Raw genomic sequence first — 13764 nt, 5'->3', positions numbered from 1 at the left:
CCCTCAACATGCCCTCAAAAACCAAAGGGTGTATTTTTTAAATTATCAGATTTATGTGCAATATAACAAGTTTAATCAATTAAGTCTGTTAATGATTTATAGTGAAACCAAAGTGGAAAAAACAAAACAAAACAAAACTTCTGGTTGATCTAGTTTGAACTCCTCTTAATTTTACACATTGTTTTATGAGCCCCAGGGGTTATGTAGGCATCTTATCCAACATCCCATCGCTAGCGCCTCCCACAGCCACGCTCTTGCAACAGAAGCTGTTTGGTCTGACTTGCAGGGGAAATTCAGCTGCGAAACATTTTATGCTACAGCAAATACAATCAGCCTCTTTTCTTCAAGGTGGAGATCTAGAAGCGAAATGAGAACATTTGGGAACATAAAATTAGTCTGCTCTAACTTTAATAACCCAACGGTGATTGGAAAAAAATATAAATTTCGCATTTGCAGGAATGGGGGGGGGCAGAAGTTACTAAATCTAGAGGGTTTGTTTTTTCCTCCCCAAATGCATACACAGCAAAACTAATAAAATTATGATCCAGGATAAAAAGGACACATTTATTTTCAAAGCATTCATTTAAAAGTACAGAGAAGCGTTCTTTAAAAATGCCCACAGGTTTAAACATAGCAGGAATGCGGCTACCAAAGACTAACCCTGAGGGAAATGCATACATATTTACCTCCATAATTAGACCCAGCAGGTCAAATGTGAACAAGGTAAACCGACATAAACCACAAAACACTGAAAATCGCCAACAGAAAGTGCTTGTCCTTCCTGGGAGCCCCCGCTTATTCCTTGCACAGCCAGCGATCAAACATGTGCACGCAGAATTAAAAAACCCACACGCACCAGCCGGGTAAGGGAGAAACCAAACTTTTCCAAATAAGTTAGTTCCGTCGTGCCAATCTAAACCCAACAGGTGTCAACACACGTCACCACACTAAATCCTTCCGAACTAGGTCTAGATAAGAACTGGATGGTTAGCAATGAAACTGAAAAGACCCGACCGCTTTCAGGGTCGCGAAAGAAATAAAGCGGAGCCTCGGTTCCAAGTGATTACATGGAGATGAGGGAGGGGGGAGGATGGAGACGCGGCGGCGCGTGGAGATGTCCTGCCCCTGACACCGCGGGGGAACCTTGGATCTCGGAGTACGGTTCCCGCGTTCGGTCGAGCCCTAGACCTCGAGGGTTAGAAGAAGAGGGAGTGTGCCGCGGCCGCAGGGAGGGAGACCGAGGAAGGAGGGCGCACGGTACCTGCTTGTCCAGCGCGTCCCGGGCGCCGCCTTGCCCGACCCCGGCCCTGGGCGGCGCGGGCGCCCGCTCGCAGCTGCAGCCCTCCAGGAGGTACATGCCCGCCGGGCGGCCGCTCTGCTCGCCCTCGAAGTAGAAGAGCACATTCTGGTAGAGAGCGAACCACTTCTCGTGCCAGCGACTCGCGTCGGCTGCCTTCTTGCTCAGGAAGCCGCGTTTGGTGCCCTCCTTGCGGGCCAGGAAGGCCAGGTACAGGGCGTGCCCCTCGTTGTAGCGCACGCTCTTCTGCATGGTGAGGGCGCGGGGGGCTCACCCGTGCCTCGCAGCCATCTCCAGGCTGGCTCGCCCCAGGGCGCGCCCGCTCGGGTCCCGGCTGGCGAAGGGCGCCCCCTTGTCTGACGCAGCGCGCAGGGCACCCCGCCGGCCTTCGGGGCGCGGCGCCGCGCGGGTCCGAGGGGGCGCTTGGCTGCGGCCAGGCCACGTTCTCGGCCGCGACCGCCGCCCTCCCGGCCGAGCGAAGCCCGGGGAGCCCCCGACGCCCGCGTGGAAAGTGGCCCCGAGAGGGCGCCCCGACCCGCCGCTGCTTCGCCCAAAGTTGCGGGAGCCGGAGCCCCGCGGCGGGCTGGGGCGGCGCGACGCGCGGCAGCCCGAGGAGGACTGCCCCTCGGGCAACTCGCTCCGGGAGACAGAAGGTAAAACGTCACGTGGGAGATCAGCTGTAATCGGCTTGGAGACCGATTTAAAGGGCAAAGTCGGCGCGGCGCCGGTGACGGCGGCGCAGTCGGCTCACCCCGGCGCGTGCGTCCCACCCTCGCCCGCCCGGCCGGCCGGCTGCCGCCCCTGCTCCCGCGCCGCGATGGGGCGGAAAGCCGGGAGGTGCAGGCGCGCGGCGGCAGCGCTCACCCGCTCACACGCGCGCCCGCACGCACAGACCAATATATATACTCACATGCACACAAATGCACGCTGACCCAGCGCGCACAGTCGCCACACAGTGCTCGCATTTTCACAATTACACACTCCCACGACGTTCACACGCATACACACAAGAATACACATACACACAAATACATACACACAATACTTATACACACAGAATTTGCACTCATGTACAAATACAACCACATGAGTACTTCACACAAAAATACAAAGTCATATACAATTACACACGTAGGCAACTACACACGTGCACACACTTATACGTTCACCTACACACATTAACAGACACAAATGATACACTCATACACACAGTCACCCAAACTCACACACACTAGACACATACACTCAACATACACACTCATGCCAATTACACATAAATACACACACATACACATTTATACTCATACATTCACAGTAATACACACACTGACACACAAAAAAAATCATACCCAAACACACAAGGAACATACAGAAGCAAACACATTCATTCAAAAAAATTTACACAAACATACACATACTTGTATACAAGCACTTACATACAAATACACATTCATGCAAATTCATCCACCTTCACAAACCCATTCACACAAACTCACATCTCACCTGCCACATCCACACACTCACACTCATCCATCGGTGCATTTCCATGGCAGTAGGTGGGGTCACAGGGTGGCTTTGCATACCGGACAACCCGGACTTTTCCACTTGTACTTGCACTGTTGTACTTAAACCGGGGGAGAAGGTTAATGAGTGCAACCCCCTGTTCCCAGATGCTGTTGCTTCCCTCTCAACGACTGTGGTTTCTCAGGACTAAGATGAACAAAACGAAATGTTAAGCACAGAGTTTTCAACGAGAAAAAAATACCCAAACTAGGGAGACTTGCTGCCCCTGACAGAACGTCTCCAGAGGCCACGCTGTCGTAGATGCACTAGATACCCAGGTAGTACTCGATTCATTTGATTAACAAATCTCACAAGTACGACCAGAAAACCGAGACCCCTGTTATAAAATGTAAGTGGAAAAGAAAAAAACGTGCCCAGGAGCTGCAGGAGAAAGCTAGTGAAAGCCCCAGGGAGCACCAGGATTTGACTCGACTCCACAGACTTTTCATTCCCTTTAGTCACTTACCATAAAAATGGTTTGCCATGAAGCGTTTATTGTTAATTGTTTTTAAAATAAAATAAAATCCTTTTCTGGACCACCAATCTGCAACAATACACCTGTCTTGTACCACAAGCTGTGTGTTCATAAATTGATGGCCCAGGGGTTCTGCCTATGCCATCAGTGCTGTTTTTGCAGAATATTTTATCTCTGCCTCACTGAGCAGCTGAGTGTTTTTTCCATCTTACCTAAAAACAAAAACAAAACACTTTCACTATTAAAAACTATGTAATAGAGGAATTGCCATTTGAAATTTGAAATTATAGTGTGAGAACAGTGGTCATTCCTCTTTACACATTTGTAGTCTTGGGGACAGTGCTATGCTAATTTGGGTTTAACCCAGCAGGGAGCTTGCATTCTTACTTAGAGGAGATACAAGTACAGAGACAATAAGTAAATGTGGACAAGGTTTGGAGCCAGATTCTAAATGCAGAAGAGATGGCAATTGCCTCAGGAGGCCTTTTATTTCCTTCTCTGTGGTCCGGTCCCAGCTCTGAGAACCGTAAGTGAGTTGACACCGGTGTATTTGATGCGCTCCAGTTTTGAGCGGAAACCATTAAGGGTGTGAATTCAATACAAAAACAATTTTGCGATGAGTATTCAAACCTTCTAGCCACTTGTGTGTGTGTTTCTTTCAGATGTGAAACATTCTTTCCCTAATAAGCAACGTCTCTGGTGTGGAGGCTAATTTCAGTGCTGATTTATCCTTTCTCTCTACTCAAATGTCCTTTTGATTTGAACCACATGAAGTATTCTTCTCAGCCTCTCGTCTGTCATCACTTCCTACCATGTAAGATGTTGTGGCTGTCATATGGCCCCTGACAGTGACAGAAGGGAGCTCTGGCTTCCTCTGAAGTTTGGCTGGTAATCATTGTTGGTTTTAATCATGGAAATTCACTGGGAGAACTATGGATTTGATCCCCTGTTCATGTCCTCAACATGATACTTAGGTGATGCAGAAGACACAGACGAAAGACAGTACCTCTGTTCCTGGTGTGCTCAGTCTATTAAGAACATGATTTAATGTTTAGGTGTTTCTCACTTGACTGTCTGCTTCTCCAAGACGGGGCTGTATCGCTAATCCCTGAAGCACCCAGTGAGAGAGCTTATATGCAGTTGGCACACAAGTGATTCATAACTATTTCCTAAATTAATACAGTATTTGCTCACTGAATTGTGAAAGGGTGCACACGTTTGCAAATATTAGATCATTTTGCAAAGCTGTACAGAAAAAACAAATTCCTGGACAATCTAGAGAAGCCATAGCCTGTGGGGTGTGATGGGCACTGGTGGGCCTTTATCCTCCTTCATTCATATGGAAACTGCTTCTCTGGACTGGTGCCGTCTTGAAACACAAAGGGCCAGGAGGTTACGTAAATGAGGGTGCCTTTTCCCCAGCTGATCAAACAGGTTGGCTAAGGGGACTATGTTCCAAGTGGGTGGGAGCAAGCTCTTCTGTGAATTCATTGTTTTTCCCTCTTGCATTTCATGGACTCTTTCCTGAAAGGGTCAGTTTCAGTTGATTCTCAAGGGCAACAAAGCATTTCTCACTGATAACAGTGAAAGGGTCTTTTTTGCCTTTTTCTAAGCAAGTTAAGAGGAAAAAAGCAGCAATGAACTGCCATTTCTGGAACCTAATGACAACTTGTAGAGGGAGAAGTTATCCACATAATTTGACAAAAAAGGAAGGGAGGGAGGGAGGAGAAATTTTATCTGAGTGTCCAAAACTATTAAGGTGGGGGGTGTGGGGGGCGGCTGGAGAGCTGATTCTACAAAAGTAGAGCATATTCTATAGCTTTTCAAAATCCCTGGGATCATGCATGAGATGGCACTCCAGGAGAGGGCCCTGGGAGCAAACTACCATGCAGAGGTTAGGAGGAGGAGGACAGCAGGGAGGGAGGGAGGACCTGGAGAGTGGGCTGTCCCAGAAGCTAAGTGAGGAAAGAGGGAGTGACCTTGTCAGGGTCACATGACTGGTGGTATACGCCCTTGAATCCACATCTTGTCACTGCCACTGCCTGTCCAAATGGTCATACAGTGAGGCTAACCGACTGCTTAGGCAAGGAATCCCTTTATCCAGCTGCATTGCACAAAAGACCCTGAGCACATTTCTTGGTGGCTCTAACATCCAGCTAGCTGCGCTGTCGTTGCTGTTGCAGATGGCGGAGGGCACAAGCTGCATACTTTGCGGGCAGAAGTAGAAAAGGAGTGGGGGAGGCTGTGGGAGCGATTTGAAAACTATACCAATTTTCTGTCTCCTAGGAGCTGAGAGCCTTGGGTTCTCTCTAGGTGCAGAAACTGTTCCTTTATGAGAACTCCTGGAACAGGTGCTTTAAAGCAGTTCAGAAATATAGAGCAAATAGATACCCTTTCATTCTGGGAGAAAACTGAAGGGATCTGAATACAAGTATTTTGGCTCCGAAATTCAATATGCTTTTGTAATACCCATTATTGTGTGCACAACTACTCTGATATTTCTTTTTCTTCTGGCAGAAGCTGGCAAGCTGTGTCGATGAAAGCACTGCTCCTTCTTCCTAGCAGGGAGAAAACTCTATTTGCCTGCTGTGTAACTCGGTTTTGGCCTCAGGGATGTGGGCACGCGTGATGGGCACCTCCTTGTAGGTCTGGTCATGCTCATCTCTGCTCTTTCTTCTTATCCTTGGTAAGAAGAGAGACAGCATCTTGAAGTCAGCAAGGCTATAAGACAGAAGGAGCCAAGGTCCTGGAGTCACTGCTGGCTGCGAGCTGCCAGGAGCTGTATGACCCAGGTGACATTGTAACATAAGCAAAACAGAAACTTTTGTGGTGTTAAGCTGCCGAGATACCAGGTTTCTTGTTACAACATCTAGTGTTAATGGCCCTGACTGGTACACTTCTCCATGGATTTAAACTGCACTATACTACAGACTGTTCTTTGTACTTTTTAAAAACAGGCTTATTGTGGTGTAACTGACTTACCAGTAACTGCACATATTTAAAGAATACTATTTGATAAGATTTGACATATTTGTATCTCCATGAAACTATGGCCACAATCAATACAGCAAACATTTCTACCTCATTGCTCTTTGAAATCCTTTTCCTCCTACCTCTCCTTGCCCTCCACCCCCTCCACCCAGGCAACCACTGGTCCACTAAGTAACTGTGAGTCAGTTTGCTTTTCCTAAAAGCTTATATAAATGGACGGATACAGTATGTACTCTTTTGGTCTGGCATCTTTCACTCAGTATAATGATTTTGAGATTCATCTATTTTGATGAGTGTATCAATAGTTTGTTCCTTTTCATTGCTGAACAGTATTTTAATAATAGTACTGTATGAATACACCACATTTGTTTCTCCATTTTCATGTTGATGAACATTTGGGTTGTCTTTTGGATTAACCCAAGGACATTAAGATTTTCTCTTGTGTTTTCTTTTAGAATTTTTCTGGTGTTAGCTCTTACATTTAGCCCTATAATCCAGTGGTGTGGGGTACTGAGTTGCGGTTCATATTTTTGCACATGGCTATCCAACTGTCCTAGCACCATTTGTTTAAAAGATTATTCTTTCCCTGTGGAATTGCCTTGGCATCCTTGTTAAAAATCAATTGGCTATACATATGTGAGTCTATTTCTGGACTCTATTCTGTTCCTTTGATGTATATCTTTATATATATACAAATTTACATTGATGTATGTCTTTACACTAATATCACACTGTCTTGATTATTTTAACTTTCTAAAAATTTAAAATCAAGTCGTTTATGATTTTCCCTTGGTTCTTTTCAAAATTGTTTTGGCTACTATAAATCTTTTGCAATTCTATCTAAATTTTAGATTCAGCTTATATATTTCTACAAAAAAAAAAGTCTTGTTGTAATTACATGGGGACTGGGTTGAATCCATAGGTCAATTTGGGATGAACTATTATCTTAACAATATTGAGCCCTCTGATTCATGAACATGGTCTATCCCTCCATTTGTTTAGGTTTTCTTTAAGTTCTGTCAGCAGTATTTTGTAGTTTTCAGTGTATGGGTCTTGCACAACTCTTATCTAATTTATCTCTAAGCATTTCATATTTTTTTGATGCAAGTGTCTTAGCTCAGGCTGCTGTAGCAAAATACCATAAACTGGGTGGTTTATGAACAACAAAAATTTATTTCTCACAGTTGTGGAGGCTAGAAGTCCAACATCATGGTGCTAGCATGGTTGGGTGAGAGCCCTCTTCCCAATTACAGATGACTGACTTTTTGTATCCTCACATGGCAGAGAGAGAGAGAGAGAATGCGCTCTGGTCCCTTTATCACCTTATAAGGACACAAATCCCATTCATGAGGGCTGCACACCCACAACCCAATTACCTCCCAAAAGCCCCACCTCCAAATACCATCACATTGGGGGTTAGATTTCAACACATGAATTCTGGGGGGACACAAGCATTCAGTCCACAAAAAATAATAAATGATATGTTTTGATTTATTTTCTGGTTGTTTAGTGATAGTTACATAGAAATAAAACTAATTTGGAGGTTCCTAGGTAGCTCAGTTGGTTAAGTATCTGACTCTTGATTTCGGCTCAGGTCATGATCTCAGGGTCATGAAATCAAGCCTGTGACAGGATCTGCACTTAGTAGGGAGTCTCCTTGAGATTCTCTCCCTCTGCCATTCTCCCCCACCCCAACCCCACACACCGCCTCCCGCTCTCGCACTCATGCACGCATATGCGAGCACACTCTCTCTTAAATAAATCTTAAAAAAAAAAAAAAGAAAGAAAGAAAACCTTTGGCTTGCATATCTGAGTGTCTATGTGTGTGTGTTTTGTGTATTGGGGAAGGCATTTTGACTTCAGTCAACCTAAAGGATATCCCTGTGCACTGGGTCAGTTTACCTAGCAGTATGTACCTGGGTCAGTTTACCTAGCAGTGTGTGTGTGTGTGTGTGTGTGTGTGAGACTATCTAGGCACAAACAGTCAGAGATGGTAAATAAGGAACCGGTCCATTAATATTTAGACTACCTATCATGCTTCCATGCCCCCATCTGGTTGACTGTAGAAACTCTGCCATCTCGGGGCGCCTGGGTGGCTCAGTTGGTTAAGCGACTGCCTTCAGCTCAGGTCATGATCCCAGGGTCCTGGGATCGAGCCCCGCATCTGTGTCAATTAAATAAATAAATAAAATCTTTAAAAAAAAAAAAAAGAAACTCTGCCATCTCAAAATGTTTCCTTATTATTGCTAGGAGGCCACTCTGAAGGTTCACAAAGAGGTCTGCACATGGTGTCCTCCTCCATCCTCCTCACAGGGTTGCCAGCCTTTGTCTATTATCCCCTGGAAGCTAGAATCAGTCTCCTTCCTGCAATTCTGGCCAACGGGAATGGAGATTGGCAGGGGAAGTACCACCCACCTTTGCCAATCCATTGTAAGCATGGAATAGGTCCTTTCTTTAACTTCTCTCAAAACAACAGAGAACTGTGGGGGAGAAAACAGAGAATGCACATGTTAACATGGAGACTAACTCAGGAGTTCCCTGCTTCAGAAGCAGAGTTCCCTGCTTCTTCCCTTCAATTCAAGCTTTTCCTCTCCAGTTGTCATTTCTTGTCATAGCATCAACCTCCTCTCCGGATGATCTTGTGGAAGGAAGATTTGTTCTCATTAGTAGAAAACACATGTCCTAGCCCAAAGACTTGCTTTAAGACTCTAATGGGACTTAGAGTCAATATAAACTGTCTGTGGTGTTGGGTGTCAGGTAGGTAGGACATCAATACTCCAGTGCCCACCGAGCCTGGTACAGCTCCTTTACGGTCTCTCCGACATGAGGGCTAAAGTTTCTACCAAAAAAAAAGTTTACTTTGTAGAAATCTCAGCAACATTAACTCTTCCTCACCTGTGAGCAACTGTCAAATAACTTCTCAAGAACAAAGACAGAACTTCTACTTCTTGCCTTAAACAACTAAATAATAGGACAGAATGTACCCAAACCAAAACGGTGGTTTCCAGACATGGGACAATAGGCAGTGAAGGACTGTGATTCTTGGATGAAGGAAGCAAATAAGATGAGCCCTATAAGTGCCTCAGTTTGCAGCCTAAAGAGAGTAGCCAGGCTGCAGCATTGTGAGTGAGAACCCAAAGAAGGCCTAGGGGCCTCACTGACTTGAAGAGACAAGACTCAGAGTTCAGAGAAGCTGTGGCTAGAATACACTGGACAGAATGCTGAGAAGGAGACAGTTGCTCAAAGAGAGAGCTCTGAATCTGCAAAAGGCTCCCCTCCAGTATTTAGCTGAGTTCCGACTAGCTCTTGTCATGTGAGAATATGACTAAAGCCAGAAAAATAACCCCCAGAAAGGAGGAGGAGGAAAAATCCCCAGCGCTTACACCACTTCTCAGAAGGCAGAATGTATGAAGGAGAGTACTCTGATGGGTGGGCCATATTAGCCTACACTAAAAGCTGTTCTGGGCCTACCTAAAAAAGCTTAAAAGCAAGTCTCCCATGGATCAAACATTTTCAATTTACTTAACTAGTTTCCAGAACAAAGTAGGAAATACTTAAGGGAATATAACAAACAAGAACAATGAGCACAAAAGGTAAAATTCACAATATCTGGCATCTAACCAAAAATGGCAGAGAAGCAGGCAAATGTGGCTCATAGGAAGGAGAATATGCAAACAGTAAGAGCAGAGCCGGAAATGACACAAATGACAAAATTAGTAGACCAGGACACTGAAACAACTATTATAAACATACCCCATATACTCAAGAAGGTAGAAGAAAGCATGAGAATGATGAGGGGGAAGATGGACAAAAAAAGAGCCAAATCAAGCTTCAGAAATGAAAAATACAGTGTTTAGATAAAAAAATACACTGAATGGGTTAAACAGGAGTTAATACATCATGATGAAGTAGAGTTTATGCCAGGAATGCAGGGAGATGGTTCAGTGTTTATTTAACATTTTAAAAATCAACTACTTCTTCACCATATTGAACAATTAAAAAACCATATGAATATAAAAAAAAATCTGTCAAAATTCAGCATTCAATCATGGTTAAAAACAATAACAACAACAACAACAACAACAACCCATCTCTCAGCAAAGGAGGAATAGCTGGGAACTTCTTCAGCCTGATTGGGGGCATCTATTCAAAATCTACAGCTAATGTCCTACTGGTAAAAAGACTGAATTCTTTCCTCCTAAGATCAGGAACAAGCAAGGATGTGCACTTTCACCACTTCTACTTAACATTTTTTCTAAAGGTCCTAGTCATGGCAAAAGGCAAGAAATGGAAATTAAAGACATACTGATATGAAAGGAAAAATCACACCATCTTTTTAAACAGATAACACGATCGTCTATGAAGAAAATCCTAATCTCTGAAAAGGTTACAAAACCTTGGGAGTGAATACAGCAAGATTGTAGGATGTAAGATTAGTATATCAGGGACACCTAACTGACTCAGTCAGAAGAGCATGTAACTCTTGATCTCAGGGTCATGAGTTCAAGCCCCACGCTGGATGTAGAGATTACCGGCTGGGGGCGGGGGGGGGGGGGGGCGTGGCGGGGAAGGTCAGTATATCAAAATCAATTTTATTTCTGTTTTTATTTTTATTTTTTTAAGTAGACTCTACATCCAGCAGGGAGCCCAAGGCCAAAGGTTTTCAATCTTACCTGCATCTTAGGATCACCTAGGAGCTTTTAAAAAAAGACCAATGACTGTGCGCACCTCCAGAAATCCTAATCCAAATTAGCCTGGGTATAGCCCAGATATCTGCATTTTCAGAAGTGCCCACATAATTCTAATGGCCAGCTAGGGCTAAGAACTCCTGTGCTAGGCCTTTGAAGCTCAGCTTCCTGATCGGCACAAAACCGTTCCTCTCATCTGGGCCCACACGGTAGAGCAGCTTGTCTTCTTCCTCTTCCTTTTCTCTCCCCTCCTGCCAGGGTCCACTGCAGGCTGCCTGTAACCATTGCTCTGCTCACACCCCTCACTCTCTTTTCCTATTTGTCCTCTCTGTCCCTTCTATTGGGTTATTTCACCCATACCCACAGCTCTGTGGGCCAAAAGGCTAACCTCACACAGCCATGGACACCCCATCAGAGAAGCGCTTTCCTTCTGGGTGTACCCTCCACAGCCAGAGAGCTGCTTTCCCTCTGGACCCCAGCACACCGGCTGCGAGACTCAGAGCCTTGCCCCTGCCCTGTAATCCGGTCTTCACAGGGTGACCACCTTGTCCCAGTTTGCTCAGGACTCTCCTGGGTTTAGCACTGCAAAGCCTCTGTCCTGGGAAGCCCCACAGCCCCCGACAAATGGGATGCTTGATATCCCTAACCCTGGCGCCAGTGCATGACTTCTTCGTTCCAGTGGGCTATTTCCAAGCCCATTCAAGGTTCAAATCCATCTGAGTACATGAGCGTGGAAGTGACAAGTTACCAGATGACCCAAGACTTACCATGGCTGGAGCTTATTATCAAATCTTTATGCAGTTAAATTTCCATAGTTTATTTTAAATGGCAAAATTGCCATATTCTGAGGCAGTAAATGTGTCAGTCAAAAATACATATAGAGCAGCATATGCTTGCCTGAGGCAAATCAAATGAGATTCTGTAACTGCTACTCTTAGTTCTCAAATAGTACGGGAAGATGATTTCAAAATGTGGATTATTATTTTTTTGTTCGGGCTTTGGTAAACGTTCGGGTAAAATATATAAAGAGTAACAATGTATGTATGCTATATATTTGAAAAACACATCACTCACCTCCACTAGCAAAGCATGTGCTCTGGGTTGATTTTCTACACTCAGAGATGGCAGCCACATTCCTTCATCCAGCCCTGGCTGGGGCCAAGGATGGACACCGGGACCAGACAATGCTGTGGGAGGCAGAGTGGTACTCACTGATTCAACACAAAATCCAGAAGTGGTAGTTTACATGGGCAGGGTAGGCCCCTGAAGGACGCTAAGCAAGAGGAATTCCACTATAGTGACTCATTACTTTATCACATTTCTGTGTCCCTGTGCACTTGTTAGAAATGCATATACTCTTACTAAGGGTACACATCTTTGTGTGAATGGATTTATTAGCTCATATTCCTTCTTTTTTAAAAAAAGATTTATTTATTCATTTTAGAGAGATAGAGCGTGAGAGAGCAGAAGCAGGGGAAGGGCAAAGGGAGAGGGAGAGAGAGAGAGAGAGAATCTTCAGCAGACTGCCGGCTAAGCGGGAGACCGACGTGGGGCTCAATCTCACGACCCCGAGATCATGACCTGAGCCGAAATCAAGAGTCAGATGCTTAACCGACTGAGCTGCCCAGGTGCCCCACTCATATTCCTTCTTAACAAGAGAAATGCAGCAGCACAAAAGCCCTGGATCAAAAGAAGGAACAGTTAGAGGGAGGGAGGTGGAGTACAGTATTAAATTCTGGTACCCTAACCCCTGGGGTTGGCCCCTGCTCTCACCTAGAAAGCCCCACCATCTGGCAATTCTGGGAAACCCAATATTTTTTGCACAGTTGACTAAACCCCACCTCCACCCTGAGCCTCCTGCCCTGCACCTGAGACCCCCTCAGCTTCTTCTGAACTCCTATCGCAATTAGGATTAGTATAATGTATTTGACAACCGAATTTTGCATTCCAAGCAACACCTCTTGACATAAGACTTAACTTTTTTTTGTGGTCAATAAACTTTCATGTATTTATATTTTATCTTACTAGGCAGATTGTGACCTTTTTGAAGAGCGATCATAACTGATGGATCCATTCTCCCTGCAAGGTGTTGCTAAGGGCCTGGCCCAGGCAGACCGTGTTTGATAACTTGTAGACACATGGATTCTGGCAAAAAAGAAACAAAACAAACAAAAACCAAAACAAAGCCAACTCATGTTCAAGGTTCAAAGTTTAAATCCCACAACTCTGTCACTTGCTGGCTATGACTCAAAGGAATTACTCAACTGCTCAGGATCATTGGACTTTCTTGAAAGGGTAATGGTAACTTACACTTAGCTTGGCACAGAAGTGCACCACCCATGTTGGCTATAATTAATAATATCTTTTAATTCTTGTTTTTAACTCTAGAGCACTTTGGACATTGCAGAGGAGGAGTTTTGCTAGGGAAAGTTTTAACGGAGAGCAGAGGTGGCTTGAATGAATCCACGTTATCACCTTTGCTGTGGATTCCAGGCCCTATCTTGAGCAATATTATAAATCTGACCCTACCTATCATCTCTCAGAATTTATGTAGGAATTCAATTGTCCAAATAATATTAGAATCTGTAGAGTTTGGCTTATTTTGGGTCCCCCCCCACCCAAGCTTAGCTGTGGCTCACCCATAGCAGCATGAAAATTAAAAGGCTCTTTCAGCAGAGGAGAAATGTCACCACTGAAGCTATTTTAAAAAAATGATCGATAGACATAATCCTGTTTTTAGCAGAGACCAA

General features: G+C 44.9%; 1 protein-coding gene across 1 annotated transcript in view; it reads right to left on the bottom strand.

The window, feature by feature from the left end:
* The window catches only part of RASGRF2 (Ras protein specific guanine nucleotide releasing factor 2), a 236367-nt gene extending 234818 nt beyond the window's left edge, over window positions 1-1549 (bottom strand). The window contains exon 1 of the mRNA XM_021699693.1: window positions 1262-1549. Within this exon, the coding sequence (XP_021555368.1) occupies window positions 1262-1549 (288 nt within the window). The remainder of the gene's footprint in view (window positions 1-1261) is intronic.
* Window positions 1550-13764: the final 12215 nt, after the last annotated feature.

Source organism: Neomonachus schauinslandi, chromosome 7 (assembly GCF_002201575.2).
Source record: "Neomonachus schauinslandi chromosome 7, ASM220157v2, whole genome shotgun sequence".
NCBI classification, from domain to species: Eukaryota; Metazoa; Chordata; class Mammalia; order Carnivora; family Phocidae; genus Neomonachus; species Neomonachus schauinslandi.
Note: the sequence above shows the minus strand (reverse complement) of the source record. Positions and strands in the feature narration are given on the sequence as shown.